At 43.9% G+C, this 20,831-nt stretch overlaps 3 protein-coding genes across 5 annotated transcripts in view; 2 read left to right on the top strand and 1 right to left on the bottom strand.

The window, feature by feature from the left end:
* Positions 1-20,831, bottom strand: part of cenpp (centromere protein P) — a 66,034-nt gene that overhangs the window by 19,156 nt on the left and 26,047 nt on the right. The gene's annotated exons all lie outside the window — the stretch shown is intronic.
* The window catches only part of ecm2 (extracellular matrix protein 2, female organ and adipocyte specific), a 58,262-nt gene that overhangs the window by 17,368 nt on the left and 20,063 nt on the right, over positions 1-20,831 (top strand). The gene's annotated exons all lie outside the window — the stretch shown is intronic.
* aspn (asporin (LRR class 1)) lies at positions 4,645-19,643 on the top strand. Its single transcript, XM_052076326.1, has 9 exons — positions 4,645-4,836; positions 8,329-8,577; positions 9,885-9,997; positions 11,497-11,710; positions 15,545-15,655; positions 15,748-15,841; positions 16,677-16,815; positions 17,824-18,176; positions 18,486-19,643. The coding sequence occupies exons 2-8, from the start codon at positions 8,364-8,366 to the stop codon at positions 18,019-18,021; spliced, it is 1,083 nt and encodes a 360-aa protein (XP_051932286.1). The 5' UTR covers positions 4,645-4,836; positions 8,329-8,363; the 3' UTR covers positions 18,022-18,176; positions 18,486-19,643.

The raw sequence follows: 20,831 nt of genomic DNA on the forward strand, positions 1-20,831 counted from the left end.
ACTTTGATCTTCTCCTCTTTCATCCATAACTGCTTCAGACAACAAAGTGTATGCAGAAAATTGGTGAAGATTGAACGACTGTCTGTGTCCTATGTGTTGTCTTGTGTTATTTTTGTTATTTTGACTTCAAAATGGCGCCGCGAGAGTGGCTGCCTTTCCAGCAGCTCCTTTATTTTGTTGTTCTACTTCTTACTTTCATAACTTTGCTGCTGTGAATTGGGAATTTCTCCATTGTGAGACTAATAAAGGTTTTCTTATCTTATAATTAATTTTTTTTGTCAAACTCATATTTGCAGAAATTGCATCTACTTACTAATGAAGGCACTCTTCACCTTCAACCATTTCCTATGGGAGGAAAAAGAAAAACAACCGGGTGGAATTAGACTTGTGTTGGTAATGATGATTCACTCGTCACTGCGCAGAGACACGCCTATGGATTTAGTGGCTTGGCCTTAATTGCTACACAGACTTTAGGATGATGCTAACTTCTTTATTTGCCCTGCAAATCCTGAGGGGGGCATTTTGGCAGCAATTAGCCATTCCCATCACACACCACTGCCTGTTGTCCTGTCCTGTGCTGTCCCACCCTGTCCTATCTGCTGCATGTTGGGTCGGCATGTTCCTCACATGCTGCACAACTAACATGAAATCAACCCCTGTTCATCCCAGACCCGCCCGCAAAACACTGGAAGTGAAAATCCGCGAGAGACCATCTAGTATATATCTTCCTTGGCGCCTGTTCTCACTCTCCTAACGTCCAGAAATGAGAGATGATAGAATAACGTCACTTTGAGAAATTGAAAGGAAAGACTGGCACGCACCTTTTCACCATCTGTTTGTTTCATGCATATTTAACCGATTGAAAATCTTGAAAATAGCACGAAAGCAAATCTATGAAGTCTTAAACACTCACACCTCCCTTTGCGGAAGCTGCGTGTGTTTCTGTCACCTCAAGATTTAAAGTCTGGTTGTTGTTGTTTTTTTTAAATGAGTGAAAAGAGTTCAGGAAGAGACAGTAAGTCAGTTTTGTTTAAAAAAAAAAAAAAGGAGAGTGAAATGCTTCACAGCAAAGGGAACTTCTCAACCATGAAGTCAAGTTTGCGTGCAGATTCCTTGTTACTGCAGATTCATTGATGCAATAAATATAGCTCATTGTTTTATTTATTGCATCACTCATGACTCTGAGAGTTTTGAGAAACAGTTTGGGGAGATGTAACAAGAGTGTTTTGCTTTTGAGACCTGTTCAAGGCTTTTGGACTTGCCTGTAAAAGAAACGACAACAACATCAACGACGACAACAAATAGCATTGTTGTAATGTTATGCTAGGCGGCCCGGTAGTCCAGTGGTTAGCACGTGGGCTTCACAGTGCAGAGGTACCGGGTTCGATTCCAGCTCCGGCCTCACTGTGTGGAGTTTGCATGTTCTCCCCGGGCCTGCGTGGGTTTTCTCCGGGTGCTCCGGTTTCCTCCCACATTCCGAAAACATGCATGGCAGGCTGATTGGACGCTCTAAATTGTCCCTAGGTGTGAGTGTGAGTGCGAATGGTTGTTCGTTTCTGTGTGCCCTGCGATTGGCTGGCAACCGATTCAGGGTGTCCCCCGCCTACTGCCCGAAGACGGCTAGGATAGGCTCCAGCACCCCCCGCGACCCTAGTGAGGATCAAGCGGTTCGGAAGATGAATGAATGAATGAATGAATAATGTTATGCTACTGCCACCCACGTGTTGTTTCTCAGCTGCGCTGTGAAAGCTCCGCTGCTCCTCTCATGCTACATCTGTCAAAGAGATTACGTGAAAGGGCTGAGGCAACGTCTTGTATACAGCTCCACAATCCTCTCAAAGACCATTCCAGATGCTCCCTTTACTAGTGCCGAGGTTCTACTCGGGTACACGACACACCTCGGACCAGTCGCCGGGGCCGTCGCAGTCGAGGGCTTGCGTTGAGCGTGAACGGATGCAGACGTGAATCACGATGTGCGACAAGAAGTAACTAGGGAATATTGCAAAACACAACAAGATGGAAAGTAACGAAGCAAACAGAACACACAGCAAAAGACAATCAGCACAAGGTCCGTTGAATAAGAGATCGTTTGCCAAGCAGTCCATTGTCTGATTGCTGACCAGCAAGGTTATGATCGTGAACAAAAATCGACAAAAATAACAAACTAAAACTGAAAAAATATTGAACTTTTTCCATCCATCCACTATCTAACCTGCTTATCTTCACGAGAGTCGCGGGTGTGCTGGAGCCTATCCCAGTCGTCTTTGGGCAGTTGGTGGTGAAGACCCTGAACTAGTTGCTCGCCAATCGCGAGGCACAACCATTCACACTCACTATCACGCCTACGAACAATTTACGCACAGTGCGGTCTAACTATACGCAAGGGTGGGGTTTTCTTTCAACACGCCGTTGTGGGAGTGAACACAGTTAAGAGTTGAACCACCCCTCTCCCCATCCCACTACCATGATTCGGAGGATTCGATGCCTGCTGTTGTCACATTTATGAATGAAATACGATGACAGCCACCCACACACATCGCCAGACCTCAGAATCTGTCTTCCCGCACCTCGATCAAATTCACCCAAATCACGTACCATCTGCAACTTAGACCTGCTCTGAACTGGTCTACGGTCATATCTACTTTCAGTCACCAAATTGTCAGGTGCTTCAAGGGTGGGGTGAAAGAAAACATCCCTTGGTCCGCCAGAACATCCAGTATGGCGCAGCGTAAGCTGCCAAATTCTCAAACACGCTGAATGAGGCTTAGAAATCAAGATGCGGTTGTTTTTATGCCAGTCTTGAATGACAACCAGTCCATTGATTGTCAAAAAGTGCTCAGAACTGACAGCCAAGTGGTCAACTAATGGTCTTCGGGTCTGCCCCGACCTTGACTGGCAACCTGTTCATTTTTTTGTTTGCACGTGCAATGCCACTAGCTGGAAATTATGAAATGAGAATAATTTGGAAGTCAACCGGTGGCGCACACCGCCGCCGCATATTTTCCCAAATTTCTCGCAAAAGTGGAAGTTTCATTGGAAACGGGTAAGTGGATCTCAAGCGTTTCTCCTGAGATGATCTCAGAAGCCTCGGAAAGTATGACTGCCCACCGACCCCCCCCCCCCCAGCGAGAAGAAAGCAGTGCAAAAAAGCTGAGCTTCCCTTTTGGCTTCTTCTTCTTGTGAGTGCCAAACCAGGGGCACATGTGCTCCGTCTAGTGACGCCTCAGGGCCGTGCCTCGGGTAAGGGGTGGCGGGGGGTTGGGGTGATTACGTTCCAGCTGGCCTCAGCAGAAAAGAGAGGCACAGAATCAAGGGGGATGGAAAAAGGAAAACAGGCACACGTGAGGCGCCGACGAAAGGCGGCCCGCTTCGCTTGCTTTTTCGACCCCCTTTAAAGCATCAAATGTACAGCTGTGTGGTGTGGCTGAACCATGTACAGCCGAATGGTTTTGCCACATACAATGCTGCTGTTCACTCACTTGAGTGTATGGATCGTATACATTCTATCTCTTTATTTTAGATAACTACTGGACAGCCTGTTAAATAACATTTGTTGTCATGTCATGTGCAATGCCTCTGAAGATAACATTCATTCATTCATCTTCCGAGCCGCTTGATCCTCACTAGGGTCGCGGGGGGTGCTGGAGCCTATCCCAGCTGTCTTCGGGCAGTAGGCAGGGGACACCCCGAATCGGTTGCCAGCCAATCGCAGGGCACACAGAGACGAACAACCATTCGCACTCACACTCACACCTAGTGACAATTTAGAGTGTTCAATCAGCCTGCCACGCATGTTTTTGGAATGTGGGAGGAAACCGGAGCACCCGGAGAAAACCCACGCAGGCCCGGGGAGAACATGCAAACTCCACACAGGGAGGCCGGAGCTGGAATCGAACCCGGTACCTCTGCACTGTGAAGCCCACGTGCTAACCACTGGACTACTATAATTGATATAGATTTTTTTAATGCATAAACTACTACTGACCGTCATTGCTGCTTTTCACATTCACGTTTGTGTATATACAATACCTAGAGTATTTATAGACCAAGGGTCGGCAACCCAAAATGTTGAGCCATATTGGACCAAACCCCCCTCCCCCCCCCGCTAAAAAAATATGTCTCTCGAGCCGCAGGTTGCCGACCAACAAAATAGAGTATTTGATATTTGTTGATACTGTACATTTACTGTATAGGACTTTTATTTTTGGTTATTCGTGTTCAGGCAATCATTTAAATTTTTTTTGTTGCAAAAATCGATTATTATGCTCAGTTGTAAGTATGTACATAGAAAGTTTTTGATTTAGGGGTGACAAGTCTTGTATGCTACTGCTGTTGAAAAACTGGAGTTTCTCCATGTCGGCCTAATGAAGGTTCACTCAATGTTATTTTTCAATCGGCAGTTTTTTGTTTTGTTTATCTAAATTACCAAAACAAAACAAATAGTTTCTTGGTATGTTTAAGGGACTGCAGGAATGCCGCCCAGGGGATCTTTTATGCTGACAATCTCAAGGCGGTGGAAGCAGGAGCGCCACCACTGGCCCCTTTAGTTTAGTGCGCTAACTAGCCTGGCAAGGCTTCAAAAGGGCAGCTCATATTCTCAGATGCTGTGATGACAGAAAGGCTCTGGTGTCAGGGTGAGGAGACCACAGCTCGCAGCAGTGGGGGTGTTCTCCAAGTTTTTTTTTTTTTCCTCGTCCTTGCTGCTGAGACAAGGGGGGATGCTGTTCTCTGTGCTGACTTGGGCTGCATCCCTTAGTCGTGTGTAGCGGAAAGTGTGCTGCTGCTGCACTCGCTGCCTGGGCTTTAATCGAGGACAAAAAGCCACTGACGGATAAGGTAGGACAACGACCGGTGTGGGTTTTTTTTTTTTTTCATGACATTTTTAAGTGTGGTTTGGGCTAAATTGCGATTCAGTCGCCTGAAAACTAGTTGCCTTTATTTGACAAGTTGTAGAGGCAACCTAACTCAATCCACAACATGACCGATTTGGCAGTTTGTAGATGCGGATAAAATAACCTTCTTTTAAGGGTACAAAGACGCCCCCATTAGTTTTGAGCTCATTTCGTCAACGTAACAAGGAAATAATTGGCAACGACAGGGATTAGGTGGTGGTTGTGGTGGTTTTAAACTGTTCCAAGTCACAACGCATTAAAGTCGACAAGAGCGGCGATTGAGGCTGGAGACATCATTAGGGTTGAAGTGTTTAATGAGGTCATAGACCCAACCAGTTCACACGCACTTAAAGGCAAGTTTTATTTGATTTCTTTTCTTGGCTTGTTTTATTGTGTACACGCCAAAAAACAAACAGAAATCTCTCCAGAATACAAAAAGCACACATGATGAATTTCCCATTGAATGAAATCACAAAAAAAAAAAACAAGCTCGCCTGTGCTAATAACTTCTGAAAGTTTCTCAAAGTGTGGTACTCGACCTGTCCTTGGTCCCCCAAGGAACCTCAAAATGTTCTGTCTGTTAGATTTTATCGTCACTGGCTGTTAAAAGAAAGAAAAAAACATTACCAATAATAAGGAAGGAAACCATAACATACCGAATCATGACTGGTGGGCTTTTTTGGTTTTTAATCTGGATTCTGGACTTGGGTTCTCCATTTGGAACAGATTTTCCTGGGAATTTTCCATACATTTTGGAGTGGTTCAAATTCAGAAGCAGCAGTTTGTTTGTTTATTTATTTGTGTTGAATGGTCCTTTTATGAGGAACAATTTTGAGAAATGCTGATCTGAAAGAATCGTACATGCCATTTATAAAAGTGTTCTGTTGGTCGAAGCTCTTAACTTATTTCCTGAAAATGGACACCGTTGCAAAGATTACAGTGAAACTAATGAAAAAAAAAATCCATCGCGTTCTGGACATGTGCTCGCCTTTTGGACCAAATTTTGCTTGGAAATTTCCATCAATTTCTGAGTTGTTTGAATTTTTTGAGGGATCGGAGTGGATATTTTATGGCTTTTACGAATGAGAAGTCTGAAAGAACAATCAGTGGTGTTTATCGATGAGACAAGTACTTGGTCTTTATGAATTCAGGCAATCGGATTTCCCGAGTGCCAAGATTTTTCGGACAATTTACGAGTTGTTCAAGATCCAATGGTTCCAAATAAGTGGTGGCTGGGTTTTATTCACCGATCCTTTCTTGATGACTTTTTTAATAGCCTAGTCTTAAAGCTTACACCACACATTGAAAAACAAAACCCAAGGAAAAAACTGAACTCTGGTTGCCCTTAGATTTTTAAGGCAATTTCAAAGATATTCAATGTTGTACGGGTTGAAAAAATTTGGTGGTGGTAGTTTTTTATTGATTGGTCCTTTTTTTGAGGCTAGAGAAAGAGTATAGAGTAAACAAAAAAATCAAGGAAAATGCAACCAGATGCAAATACAGACTTTGGGCTGTTTTGATGACTCGTTTTCTTTTTAAACCCAAATTTCCTTGCATTTTTCGAACAATATCAGATTTTTTTTGGTTCACGTGTTCTCCTTTGGAAGCGCGTTTCGGGGGGGTAATTTCCCGACAATTTCCGAGATGTTCAAATTCCGAGCTTTGCAATTTTGTGTCGGTAGCAGGCTTTTCTTGATTTGTCTTTTTGGAGCCATGTGAAAGAAGAGTATACAGGCTGGACCGGAGGCTGTTTTTTGTCAATTTGGAATGGAATCTTGTTTTCCTTTTTGGCTAGAGTTTCCCTTCAACTTTCCAAAAATATTTAAGTTGTTAAAGTTCTGACTGAGGGACGCTGGTCCGCATGGATCCGACAGAACAGTATGTACACCCACAGCAGGATAGCGAGGGGTCGTTCTTTTCCTGCTGCAGCAGCAGCAGCAGCAGCACATTTTTGTGGCTAGACCCAACACTCGGCAGCCCAGAGAATCCATTAAGATTAGCGCAGATGCGGCGAGCGGACAATGTCAGGGTCTAAGGGGGCAGCGCAAGTGTTTTATAGAGGGGAGTTCCATAAATCACCCCTGCGGCGAATAGGTAGGAGCATGGCAAACATTTGCCTTGGCTGCCGGGACCGCTCATTTCCAACCGGAGTCCTTAGACAAGCATGGAAACAATGACAACAATGTTTACTTGCGCTGATGCGGTGCTGGCTGCAAAGCATCACTTTTTTTTTTACTTTTCGTGTCTAACTTGGAAGTGCAATATTCAAACTAAATATGGCAAGAGCGAGCTGCTAATCAAGCATCATAAAACAAATAACAGTCCTTCGCCAAGGTTAACAAAAGCAGGGGGGCAAAAATGCTTTATTCCTTTCCGTGGCCCGCACGAAGCAGATTCGACAGGACACGATCAAGGCAACAGAGGCATGGGGGGGGGGGAGGAGTCTCGGGTCACATGATTTAACTAGACACACTCGATTTCGATTGTTTGTGTGATACATTGCTTATTTGTAGAACACGTGGCAATATTCAACCCGATTGTCACTCTGTGCTCACCATGCAAACCACCGGCCTCACTCTCAGTTGCAGCTGTTTTATTAACCTCTCTGTTCCTAAAGTTCACACTGCGTTTAGTCGATCGTTTTTGGAAAACTACACAACAAATAATTCACAAATTCATCCCATTCGTCCCAATATCTCTGTTTTAAAAAAGTTAGCAAGGGAACGCGAAACATGATTGCTACACCTGGAGTTAGCCTGTTTTGAAGGTTTTATGTGCTATGATGTAATGGAATACGTAACTGTATTACTATAACATAATTTGTTGTCGATTTCTTTGCTTCTTTTGCTTTTTCTTTAATCGCTTCGACCTTTGACAGCCAGATTTAAGGATGACGTAGCCTGCATTGTGTTGGATTTTTAGCGTTGTTAACAGCTTTTAAACGGGGATGTGGGGACCACGTAGCTTGGAATGTGAATTTTAGGAATTGAGTAGCTTGCGTCCTGTTGAATTTGTGGCATTTTAAAGTCCTTTCAATTGTAGATTTCATGATTCTGTCTTCTTTTTCTTTTTTTTTAATGCTGTTGAATTTATGGAAACATTAAGATCTCTGAACTGCGCATCAGGATAAAGTCGTGCATATCATGTTTGATTTTGGCATTGGTTAGACATTTGAGATGTGAATTTGTGCTATATTTGTCTTTGAACGGCTGATTGAATAAGTCAGTAACTTGTACGACGTTGTACTTGTAGCGTTTAGGAATTCCGAAGCTTGTATTGAGTTGTTACAATGTAAGAAGCCAACAAATGCTTTTTTTGGGTGCATGGTGAATATGAAATTCAGCTAGGATGTCAAGGTAAATAAAAACAGGAACACTTGAGGTCGGTCCTCCACAAGCTAAACGGCTCATTTGTCATGTTATTTCCTTCCGGCCAGGATAAGATAACACTAATCGCTGGTCCGGCCGCACCATGAGGGTGGTCCTTCTGCTCTGTATGCTGACGCTGGGCAGCAGCAAATACTACCAGCACGTCGACGTCATGGACATCATGAGAAACTACGACGTCATGATTGCTGATTCAGAGGACGACGACGACGACAATAATAACAACTATGACGATCAATACGACAACTGTCCCTTGGGCTGCCATTGCTCGCCCAGAGTGGTACAGTGCTCTGATCAAGGTAAGAATGCTGGCCCGGTCACATGACTATTAAAAACAGAGCACATGATGTCACGGACTGGAAGGATGGATAGAAGCTACTGGAGCATCCACAAAGTGCGATGAGAAGCATCACCAGACTACAGAAGGTCGCTAACAAGTTCAGCATGTCGTGTACTTGTTAGGTAGAATTGCAAATACAGAAACGATAGACCGTATTTTCCGCACTACAAGGCGCTTTGGAGTCAAAGGTTCACCTTCAATGAGTGGCCTATTTTAAAACTGTCTTCATACAGAGGGCGCACCGCATTATAAGGCACATAGAATAGAAGCTCCAATAGTGGCTGTGGTTGCATTATGCGTCCACTAGATGGAGATACACTAAGAGGAATACAACACAATACAATACAATACAATACAATACAATACAATACAGCCTTCACAATCACCGCAGCTGTAACAAGGCGCTTTACATAACGTCGAAGAAATCAGAATATTGATCCATATGTAAGGCTCATCGGATAATATGGCGCACTGTCGGCTTTTGAGAAAATTGAATGCTTTTAGGCGTGCCTGATAGTTCGTAAAATACGGTAAATGAAATGCAATCGCAGTGAATCCTCACTATGTGCGGGGGTTAGACACTCAGACCTGATGCAAACAGTCTGAATTGAAAATTCTAATTTTATTCATAATTTCCTGCATTAATAGCTGAAACCCTAAATATAGCCCAAACTAGAATCCAAGTAACATAAGTAATATTTAAACCTCATCTTACAACATTATGCTTTTAGAAATGAGTTCCGACTGATACCTCGGCCATCCGTTAAGAAAATGGAGAAAAGAGCGCATCAAACTGCTCCATTAGCATAATAGCACAAGGATGATGTAATAGATTGTGTTGTTTCGCGACTGTCTCTGTTTCTTAACTGCGGAAACAGCTGGAATCCAATACCACACACATCAAAATAACAATAGAACCCATAGAGGGTTTGTTGTTATCTTACATACCGTAAAACAGCAAAGCTCCATTTGTAACCTTTCAAAAAGGGGAAATTGACTCGTCTGATCTTTGTCAAATGAATGCATGTGTTGTGTGTGTGTGTGTGTGTGTGTGTGTGCATTATTAAAAGACAAAAGTCATTTGCATTGCCAAGTTCTAATCAGTTACTTCCCGTACCCAGCGTTGACTAAGGAGCTGTGAGCAGCCAGCATTTGTAGCAAATATAAAACAATTCCTGGAATGATTACGTGGAATTAAAGGCAAAAGGCAAAAAGTTCCACTTTTCCCAAAAAGATATCACGCATGTGATGTGACGACACCGACAGGTCTGATCAACGTGCCGGCCAAGCTTCCGAGTGACATCTTGATGATCGACCTCCAAAACAACGACATCACCCAGATCAAGGAAAAGGACTTCAAAGGCCTGGACAAGCTTTATGTGAGAGCAATACACAACAAGCAGGCCGATTGAGCAAAGACAATTCAATTGTCTTACTAGTATGTGCCCTCGTAGTTTTGCTTGTGAGCTGAATTATCGCACTAGCTGGACTTAAACGGCTTTCCATAGAAACACGTGGCGAATCGGGAAAAACAAAGCCATCTGAAACGTTTCGGTAGCTTCGTCGGAAGAGAAGCGAAATGAGTCACATCTCGTGTGGGAAAACACCTGGAAATATTTCAGCTTTGAGTCATGCCGATGGTATCGGTGTACACGTGTTCTGTTTATGGAGTGACTCGAGTAATTAGTAGTTCCACTCATTATCCCGCTTTGAAAAACAAACCGCGGCGGCCAACTGTGGGGTCGAGGCATAAGTACCGTTTCCCTTTTTCGTGTTTTCTTTGGAGTTGGACGCAGAATCTGACCGGTTTCGACTGCAACGAATACGGAATGAGACACATCTGATCACTAATTTGGTGGGGTTGGGGATTAATAATACTTTGAAAGAAGAATTTTGCTTGACCAACTCAAATCAACTTATCCCACTCAATGTCAACTGCGAACCAATCCCGGATGCTGTCTACCTCTAATCATATGGACTAGTCGAAATCCCAATTTGAGATAAATGCGTGGCAATTTCTAAGGAACTGCTTTCGACACCAATGGGTGCCTATACTCTACATTTACAATACATTTATTCATTCATCTTCCGGACCGCTTGATCCTCACTAGGGTCGCGGGGGGTGCTGGAGCCTATCCCAGCTGTCTTTGGGCAGTAGGCGGGGGACACCCTGAATCGGTTGCCAGCCAATCGCAGGGCACACATAGACAAACAACCATCCACACTCACACCTAGGGACAATTCAGAGTGTTCAATTAGCCTGCCATGCGTATTTTTAGAATGTGGGAGGAAACCGGAGCACCCGGAGAAAACCCACGCAGGCCCGGGGAGAACATGCAAACTCCACACAGGGAGGCCGGAGCAGGAATCGAACCCGGTACCTCTGCACTGTGAAGCCGACGTGCTAACCACTGGACTACCGGGCCGCCCCATTTACAATACATGCGCCTGTAAAAAAAATGCTCCGATACTACACACCGATATCACTTTGCTAGTCTGACGTATGCTCTACAACAGAGGCTCTTAATTTTGTCGTTCACACACAGAGGTGACGAGGCCTTCCTCCGACAGCAGACTATGCGTTCTTCTTTGTCTCTTATTTACTGCATAGATACCTTTTACGCAGTGCCCCCTAGTGTTCTGACTCCAATGCCACAAAACTGAAATGAATGAAATAATAAAACCTCACACAGATCACGCCACTCTGACTGTCATCTGAATTATTTGGGTTAGTTTCAACCACTCAAATGGGTAAATATTTAGGGAAAAAATGAGGCCCAGTGTCTCAAAGGGCTGCACCGCAGACGCCAGCATCAATTGTTAAGAGGTCAACCCCAATTGATAGATTTCTTTTTGAGTGAGTTTTGTCCCACAACAGGGCCTGTTCCTGATCAACAACCGGATCTCAAAGATCCACCCGGACGCCTTCAAGAACATGAACCGCCTGCGCCTGCTCTACCTTTCCTACAACTTCCTGACGGAGATCCCGGCCAATCTGCCGCCCAACATCATCGAGCTGCGCTTCCACGAGAACAAAATCAACAGGATCCAGAGGGACGCCTTCAAAGGCCTTAGGAAGCTCCACGTGCTCGGTAGGGATTCACAAATAAATCAATGTCTAATTGTTGTTCTTTTCACACATGGCCCGGAGGAGCAGGGAACTGCAGCCACTGTGTAAGGCACAGGTGTCAAATTCTGCCCTTGCAAGTTTTAAATGTTTCCTTCCTCCAACACGCCTGATTCAAATCATCATTCTTCTGCTGTTCACGAAAGAGCGGATAGAAACAAACTCCGCCCTCTTTTTCTGAAAGTACAAAAAACATTTTTGCTTGGTCAACTTCTTCTTAGCGTTCTGTTTTGGTGCCCCAAAAAAAAAAAAACAACAACAACTACGTTCTTCCAAGCCTGTGTCGATAACTTTCAAGCAGTCAAGCAGCACAGGAAATGAAGGACTTGTTACGGCTCTGATATACTGCAGAAATGTGCGGGTTATCTTAGTCCTCATATTCGGTGTCTCTGTCATTCATTTGAAAACATTGGCATGGACAATAGGCGAAAAAAAATGTCTCCGCTCATAAATCACTGGAGAGCGTTTTTCCAAAGGCTTTTGCAGGTTGGTTTTCAGTTGAGATGATACATTGAAAAGAAAGGGGGGGGGGGGGGGGGGGCGACAAATCTTAAGCATAAAAAGATCAGTGGTGTTTTAACAGACGTGTGTTGAAGCATCAAAAACAGATGCGCTTTGTAGTTTGGTTTTTTTTTTGGTGTGTAGTGCGCTCAAACCTGGCAAGCGAGGCCACCTCATGAATCAAATATCATGGAAAGAGCTCCGAAAATTATTAGTGAAACGGATTATGTTTTTGATCAAATCGAGGGGGAAAAAAAAACGAGAGAATAGCAACAGGGTTTGCAGCCTCAAGAAGATAAGAGCCACAACAACTATGGCACCTGACGTCGTCGTCAGCTCTATAAAACTCAAGAGAAATACAAGAAAGCTGCGTTGACGAGATTAAAGATCGCTGGCCAGACATGAACTAAACTGGTTTGGGACCATTAAAATAACTCTGAGTCTTAATATGATAGTACAGCGAACAGATTACAGATCACAGTTTCTGAGTGCCAAGTGTCTGAAGTGCGATTGTATGTTTTGAATGAGGAAGATTGTATAATTTGACTTTTAGGATGGGCGATGAAGGAAAAATCGCGATTATTCTGACATTGAAATCACGATGGCGGCCTGGTAGTCCAGTGGTTAGCACGTGGGCTTCACAGTGCAGAGGTACCGGGTTCGATTCCAGCTCCGGCCTCCCTGTGTGGAGTTTGCATGTTCTCCCCGGGCCTGCGTGGGTTTTCTCCGGGTGCTCCGGTTTCCTCCCACATTCCAAAAACATGCGTGGCAGGCTGATCGAACACTCAAAATTGTCCCTAGGTGTGAGTGTGAATGGTTGTTCGTTTCTGTGAGCCCTGCGATTGGCTGCCAACCGATTCAGGGTGTCCCCCGCCTACTGCCCGGAGACGGCTGGGATAGGCTCCAGCACCCCCCGCGACCCTAGTGAGGATTAAGCGGTTCGGAAAATGGATGGATGGATGGATGAAATCACGATTAATAAACACAATTATTCACTGCTTTCAAAACCAACCCCCCAGCCCCCCCCCCCAAAAAACCTGCTGTGAATACGTGGAGATTTTCACAGATTGGGAAACTCTATGCCTGTGAGTATTATCACTAAATCCCCTGTAATGCAAATTTTTTTTTGCTTGCCCGTCAATTGGGTGTGCTGGCTGTGTTTCTTAAAGAAAAACACGTTGCATATATAAAATCCATCCATCCATCCATCCATCAATTTTCTGGTCAGGCAGTAGGCGGGGCACACCCTGAATCGATTGCCAGCCAATCGCATGGCACACAGAGACGAATAACCATCCGCGCCCACACTCACACCTTGGGAGAAATTTGAGTGTTCAGTCAGCCTGCCACGCATGTTTTTGGAATGTGGGAGGAAACCGCAGCACCCGGAGAAAACCCACGCAGAAACAACATGCAAAATCTACACAGGAAGGCTGGAGCTGGAATCGAACCTGATCCCTCTGCACTGTGAGGTCAATGCGCTAAGCACTCGACCATCGGGCCGCCCCATATAAAATACACATTATGTGTATTATTTGTTATCGTATGTTGAGTTTTACAGTAACTGCAACTGGAGGGTTAATAACCAATCACAATTCAATTTCGACAAATTGCCCCAATTGCCCCATTCATGAGTCGCTGAACGCAAGTCTCAAGTGACATTTAGAGTGTTCGACTGGACTGGCTTGACTTTTGCCACAGGAAATTGGGACTTGAAGGTTAAGACTCGAGACTTACTTGGGTCAATATCAGTCAAAAGTGCCATTACTGTCCTGACCAGGAGCAGTCAGTCATGATGAGAACGCAGCAGAATAATTAAACGGGGGCCTTCTTATAAGTGGGCACACATTTGCACCATTTTGACAAAAAAATTGTACAAAAAATAAAAATGTTTGCTTCATCTTACACCTTTGAATAAATGTGATTTTTGTGCTCAATAAGAGGTTAAATGATTCATTCATTCATTCATTCATCTTCCGAGCCGCTCGATCCTCACTAGGGTCGCGGGGGGTGCTGGAGCCTATCCCAGCTGTCTTCGGACAGCAGGCGGGGGACACCCTGAATCGGTTGCCAGCCAATCACAGGGCACACAGAGACGAACAACCATCCACGCTCACACTCACACCTTGGGACAATTTTAGAGTGTTCAATCAGCCTGCTATGCATGTTTTTGGAATGTGGGAGGAAACCGGAGCACCCGGAGAAAACCCACGCAGGCCCGGGGAGAACATGCAAACTCCACACAGGGAGGCCGGAGCTGGAATCGAACCCGGTACCTCTGCACTGTGAAGCCGACGCGCTAACCACTTAAATGATACTAAATATATTTTTTTATGATGAATCATTTACTGTCCGCAACAAGTCATTGGATAAAATGAGCAATTTAGACCATGCAGCTTCTATTTTCATCACATTTTTCACAGGTCCCTGAAACTGCTGTCCGCCCTCTCATTATGGCTTAGCCGCCTCGTTTTTAACAACGCCTGCAATGTTTGTTTGTGACATCACGACCAGCATTTTGTCTCGCTTCAATGTTGTCCATTTTGTCACAGCAAATTAGCCTACGATATAAAAACCTTTCAGAAAACTGTGAAAAACTTGGTTCAGACTCGGCTTATTAACCGAGTGAACCATATTAGCCTACTAAGTGATGTCCCACTGCGTGCTGTGCTTGCGGCTGATTTGGTTTTTTTTTTAATGAAGTGTGGGAGCTTGCTAAAAATACGCATGTAAGAGATGCAACAATTTAATCCACAACTAACCGATCGTTAATCGACAACGACTTCATTTTGATCGTCTTGTTTTGACATTTCACTTCAAATTGTCCAAATGCTCCTCTCACCGGTAACATATTCTCCAATTTTCGTCATGCTGGCAAACAGACCGATTATCACTGGATTGGATCAAAACGAGGCCCTTGCAAACATCTGCTTTTACTTTGGAAAACAATGAGCCGATTTTCTGATGTCACGGACCAAACCCGTCAGTGAATCATCATCAATTGGATTTTAATGTAATTTTCTGCACCGTCAATTTGAAATAGTGCCCTGTTTTGGAATCAAGGGACAGCAATCTAAAATAATTTTTTTTTAATCGATTGTTTGGCTAATTATAACTGAACTAGGAAGCGACTATTCAAATCATTCTAAGTTGCAGCCCTAAAAAGAGTAATTATGAAGTTCAATGGAAGATCTCAACTTTTGGCGGGGGAAGGGTGGGCGGGGGCAGTGAAATGAGGACATGTGAAAGGCACCTTGTGTTTGTACGGATTGACTTGTGATTTGTTGCGATGAAACAGAGTTGGGCGCCAACCCGCTGGCCAACAGCGGCATCGAGCTGGGAGCCTTCAATGGCCTGGCCACGCTCTACGTGGGGATGGCCGAGACCAGGCTGACGGCCGTGCCCAAAGGTACCGCCTACCCTCGGCGCCGCTGCGAATTCAAACTAATAAACGGTTGAGTTCCACTCCCCTCGCTATCTTTTTTTTTTTCTTCCCTTCAGACCTACCCTCCTCCATCACAGAGCTCAACCTGGAATACAACAAGATCTTCAAGGTGGAAGTGGAAGACTTCATCAGATATAAAAATCTGCAGAGGTGAACAGTTTTTCTCATCACTAATTTAAAAAAAATACCGCACTGTGAGCAAATACAAGACGAATACACAACGGCACGGTTGTCCTCGAAGTGAAGTCAATTCCCCCCATAGGAGGTATGTAAATAAAATCAGCAAATCCAGACTGTTGGCATCATAAACCTTTGATTAACTTGACAGGCAAAGCGTTTTTCTCAAGAAGAGTTTCCAGCTGTAAAATGAAAATCCAAGAAAGAAGAAACCGCTCCCTCTCCTCGGCCACAAAGACACATTTGTTGCGGAGGCCCAAAGTCAGATCGATGTCTTTTAAAGCCAATGAAATCGAGTATTTAAATAAAAATGGCTTAGTCGGAATGTGAAAGAATGAATCCGATTGTGCAAAAGACTGGATTTTTATATGAAAGAAGGTGGAATAATATAATCTTAGCATTACATCCAACTATATTTTTCTTTTTGAAAAAGAAATGTACATTTGTGATTTTGTATATTCATTAATATGGCGTATATATTAATTGAATAGAAGCTGGAGTAAGTCAATTTTTACTTATTTATTTAAGGCATTTTAAATGAGTTCAATGATGTATTTTCTTGCCTTTATTTTTTTTTTAAATTTACATTTCAATGAATTATTCAGATGACTCTCATTTACTGCCATCTATTTACAAAACATGACCTTTCATCGTGGACATTTGCATTTCTTTATTTACTGACTTGAAAATGTGCCTGAAAATCGCTCTGCTGAATGCAACATGGACCCCCCCCCCAAAAAAACTCAGACTCTGTCAAAGTGTGTCCGATTGGCTGAAGTATAACGTCCTGTTGTGTTGGCGTCGGCAGACTGAGCCTGAGCTTCAACCAAATCCGCTTTGTGGAGAACGGCAGTCTGGCCAACATCCCCAACATCCGCGAGATCCAACTGGACAACAACAGTCTGAAAAAGGTCCCGGCGGGGCTCAGCTCCCTGCGCTACCTCCAGGTGACCCATCGTACCCACTCACACACAAATGCCAGCACTGATTCGCATTTTGTCATTTTCAGAAATTGCCGAGTCCAAAATGTGAGACCATACGGTGACCGGTTTGAGAACTTAAAATTATAATAATAATAATATTATTATTAATATTATTAATAAAATAATAAACAAATGGGCGGCCCGGTAGTCCAGTGGTTAGCACGTCGGCTTCACAATGCAGAGGTACCGGGTTCGATTCCAGCTCCGGCCTCCCTGTGTGGAGTTTGCATGTTCTCCCCGGGTCTGCGTGGGTTTTCTCCGGGTGCTCCGGTTTCCTCCCACGTTCCAAAAACATGCGTGGCAGGCTGATTGAACACTCTAAATTGTCCCTAGGTGTGAGTGTGAGTGCGAATGGTTGTTCGTTTCTGTGTGCCCTGCGATTGGCTGGCAACCGATTCAGGGTGTCCCCCGCCTACTGCCCGAAGACGGCTGGGATAGGCTCCAGCACCCCCCGCCACCCTAGTGAGGATCAAGCGGTCCGGAAGATGAATGAATGAATGAATGAATAATAAACAAATTAATAACTAATCATTTTCACTTTTTTTTCATGCATTAATATCATTGTTCACCATTATTATGGCTTATTAACTTTATTTCACGGCCTTACCTCATTGAGTGTTTTTCACCAAATTTGGTGGAGCGCCAAGCACATCTTTGCTCTCTCTCAGAGGCCCTCCTGATTTCTTTTCATGTATTTATTTTTTAACGGTCTTTAGAAGCCCTTGTTTTCAACGACCAACTCCTGTGTTTTCTTAAAAATCTCTCGTGCTGAGAGCCACGACACCCTTGAAAAGACAAGCAACTGTAAAAGTCTTTCTTGCAAGAGCAAATATTATTGTGCCAGTTTGCGGCAAAATGGATGTCGGACTTTCCAGTTTATAAGCTGCTGTCATCATTTTTTTCCCGCTCCGGAATGAATTTCCCACTCAGACGCTGAAGTGATTGTTCCAAAATCTCTGTCTGTCTGTCCAGGTGATTTTCCTCCACGCCAACAAAATCACCAGCGTGGGCGTCAACGATTTCTGCCCTATCCGATTTGGCGAGAAAAAGACCTTGTACAGCGGCATCAGCCTGTTTGCCAACCCCGTCAAGTACTGGGACATCCACCCCGCCACCTTCCGATGCGTCGGCGGACGGCAGGGCGTTCAGCTCGGAAACTTCCGCAAGTGATGGACAGCGACCTTAGCGACCGTCCGCCAAACTGGGGAGAGCCGGGAAATGATCCCGACTTAATCAAAATTCTCATACTCAGAGGTGAAACAGATGTGAAAATTTCACATCATAATTATAATGTACTGCAATTATCCTGATAATTTTTTCCCCCCGTGACGTGGTTCGATAATGCGGAGCGCAACGGGGACCGTGCAGCTGGTCATTATTCGTCCGCGTCGCGGTTAAACACCCCCCCCCCCCCCCCTTATACATGTTATGTCTTGTGACTTGTTGTAACTGTCATATTCATATTCATGTTCTAGGGTCTTTTTTTATCCTAGACTTAAATTATCCTCAGAAGAGGATAGTTCGAGCGTGTTTTTTTTTCCCCTCTCCCTCCCCAGCGTTTTTCCTTTCTGAATTCTGATTGTAATTTCCCCATTGCGGGACAAATAAAGGATATCTTAATAATACTGACCAAGCAAAACATAATTTAGGACTCCTGAGTCCAAAAATCACACCGGTTTCTTTGAAGTGGCTCTAGTTTTTGAGATACCAATATTTTTTAACGTTAATTGATAATAATGCGCTTTGACGGTTTAGGAAATGTACATTGGCGGTTATTAAAAGTAGTGTTTGGGCTTTGGCGTCAGTGGTTTTTGCATTCGTTCACTGTTAATAGTGCTCAATTTTCAGAATGTTTGTTTGATTTCCTCAACACAACAATTTGCTTTCACACGTACAAGCACCGAAAGAATTCCAAAGTAGATTTTGTACATTGGAGATCATGAACAGCATTAACCAAAATGAAGTTTCATGCAGGCAAACAAAAAAAGTTGCGTTGGAGCGCAGTAATGCTCCACATATTTGCGGGACACATGTTCACCTAATGGTGGGGGTTTTTTTTCCTCCTTTGTGTGCTTTCTCTGAAACGCCTTGAGAAGCACAAGATGCCCCCCCCCAAGTCCCGTTGAAATACACATTGGTGTCAAGGACCCGTATTGTCCAACAAGGCACCACTGTGTGCTGAAGTGATACCTCTTAACTAAGAGACAAGCTTTGTATGTCGGGGAGGAGCTGAGTTTGCCTGGGTTGTTAGGGCAAATTACGGAGAGTATGTGCATGTGCGCATTTTTCAAACTAATCTGTTTTGTTGTAAAGGGACTTTGTCATTAAACTGTTTTGGGATCAAAGATTGTGCTACAGTAGAGTTATTGTTTAAACTCTTGTGATGGGGGGGTTAATTACCATACTTGCATTTTTTCCCTATTCACAGTAAGGATCGCTCTGCAAAAAAAACAAATAATAATAATTAAATGGGTGTTTACTGTACAATTTTGGATAGCCTTTCCGTGTTTTCCGCCCGTCTCGGCAACGTTTGACATTTTTTCCCTGCATTCTCAGCCGGCATGTTGATCATCGTTTATTAATTCCTCATCGACAGTCTTGGAAAAATCTCAATACGCCCACACTTCTGCTCTCATTTCTTTAGGTAACGAAATGTCATTTTCTGTCGCTCTTGTAATGGTCTTCTATTTCCATTAGTTTTCTGTTGTGACGTGCAGTCCTGGAAAGGGTGAAGCGGGAAAAACAAGTACGACTCTCATGCGTGCTAAATACGGCAATGACGAGAATTGTCCCCCCCCCAAAAAAATCAAAGTACAATTGCTTGTCATAAATGTGACCACAGTTCATCAGTCGGTCTTCGGGTTGCGAGAAAGTTCAGTTCACGAACGCAATAGCAATTACAGCACTAAAAAAAAACACATCAACAACTCATTGACATATGGTATAGTGACGATAAATTCAGAATTGAATTGCTAACGCTGACTGTTGTAAATTCCATTGACGGTTTATCGGTTCAGGGGGTCCTCGGTTAATGACAGCCTACTGCATGCCGTTTATGACCTTAAACTTTGCATCACTGCCGTCGCAAACCGAGAAGCCTCGCGAATGGGTTGATTTTTTTTGGCATTAGCTACATTAGCAGCGCGCAACGATCGCAACAATTTAAACCACCTCCAAACTTTATACTTGCTCTAACATTGTATGCTTAAAAATATGCTCACGTTGACTCTGTACCCCTCCTCAAACTAACAACGAAATTTTCCCTCTATCTTTCATTCAGTTATTCGTTGATGTCATTTGCAAAGTCCAAATCTTCCATTTTGAACAAGTGTTCTTTCCAGCAAAGGTCTGTAATCACTTCAGGGGGATATTGGGCAGATTCAGTGCAGTAATACAAGAATACATGACTCCAAAGCCCAAGCATTTTTTCCCCCGTTGTAATGAAATGTTTTATATGCATGTGGAGTAGTTTCCCAGATGTCGTCTTTGTCACAAAAAAACAAAAACAGAAGTGTCCTCGGCAGGGCTGCGGATGAACCAATTGTCACAAATGTTTCCTGCAGGTTGAGCCCAAATGCGGCTCATGTCACACTGATTTGCAAGAAAGTGATAATTGCACAATAATTCTCGGCATGTTTTTGTCACATGTCCTCTCCTCTCATGGTGCTATATTTATTGAGTATGTTTTCAAATAAACCTGGAACACCTCCCCAATCTTGTTCACTGTTGTCATTGGGGCCCTTAGTGCAGGGGTGTCAAACGTATGGCCCTTGGACCATACGTTTGTACCAAACCATACCAAACCGGCCTGTTGGGTGGGGGCAGTGGATCCACTCCAACCCGAGAACACATTCAGTGGAGTTTTTCAATACAAGTACCTGCTGTTGCAAATTTTGTCCAGTGGAGGACACATGGGCAACCACTTGCACGCAATTCTGGAAGTGGCCACTTCTCAGGATTTGACGCCTGATATTGATGCT

The sequence above is a fragment of the Hippocampus zosterae genome, chromosome 9 (genome assembly GCF_025434085.1).
Source record: "Hippocampus zosterae strain Florida chromosome 9, ASM2543408v3, whole genome shotgun sequence".
Taxonomy (NCBI): Eukaryota; Metazoa; Chordata; class Actinopteri; order Syngnathiformes; family Syngnathidae; genus Hippocampus; species Hippocampus zosterae.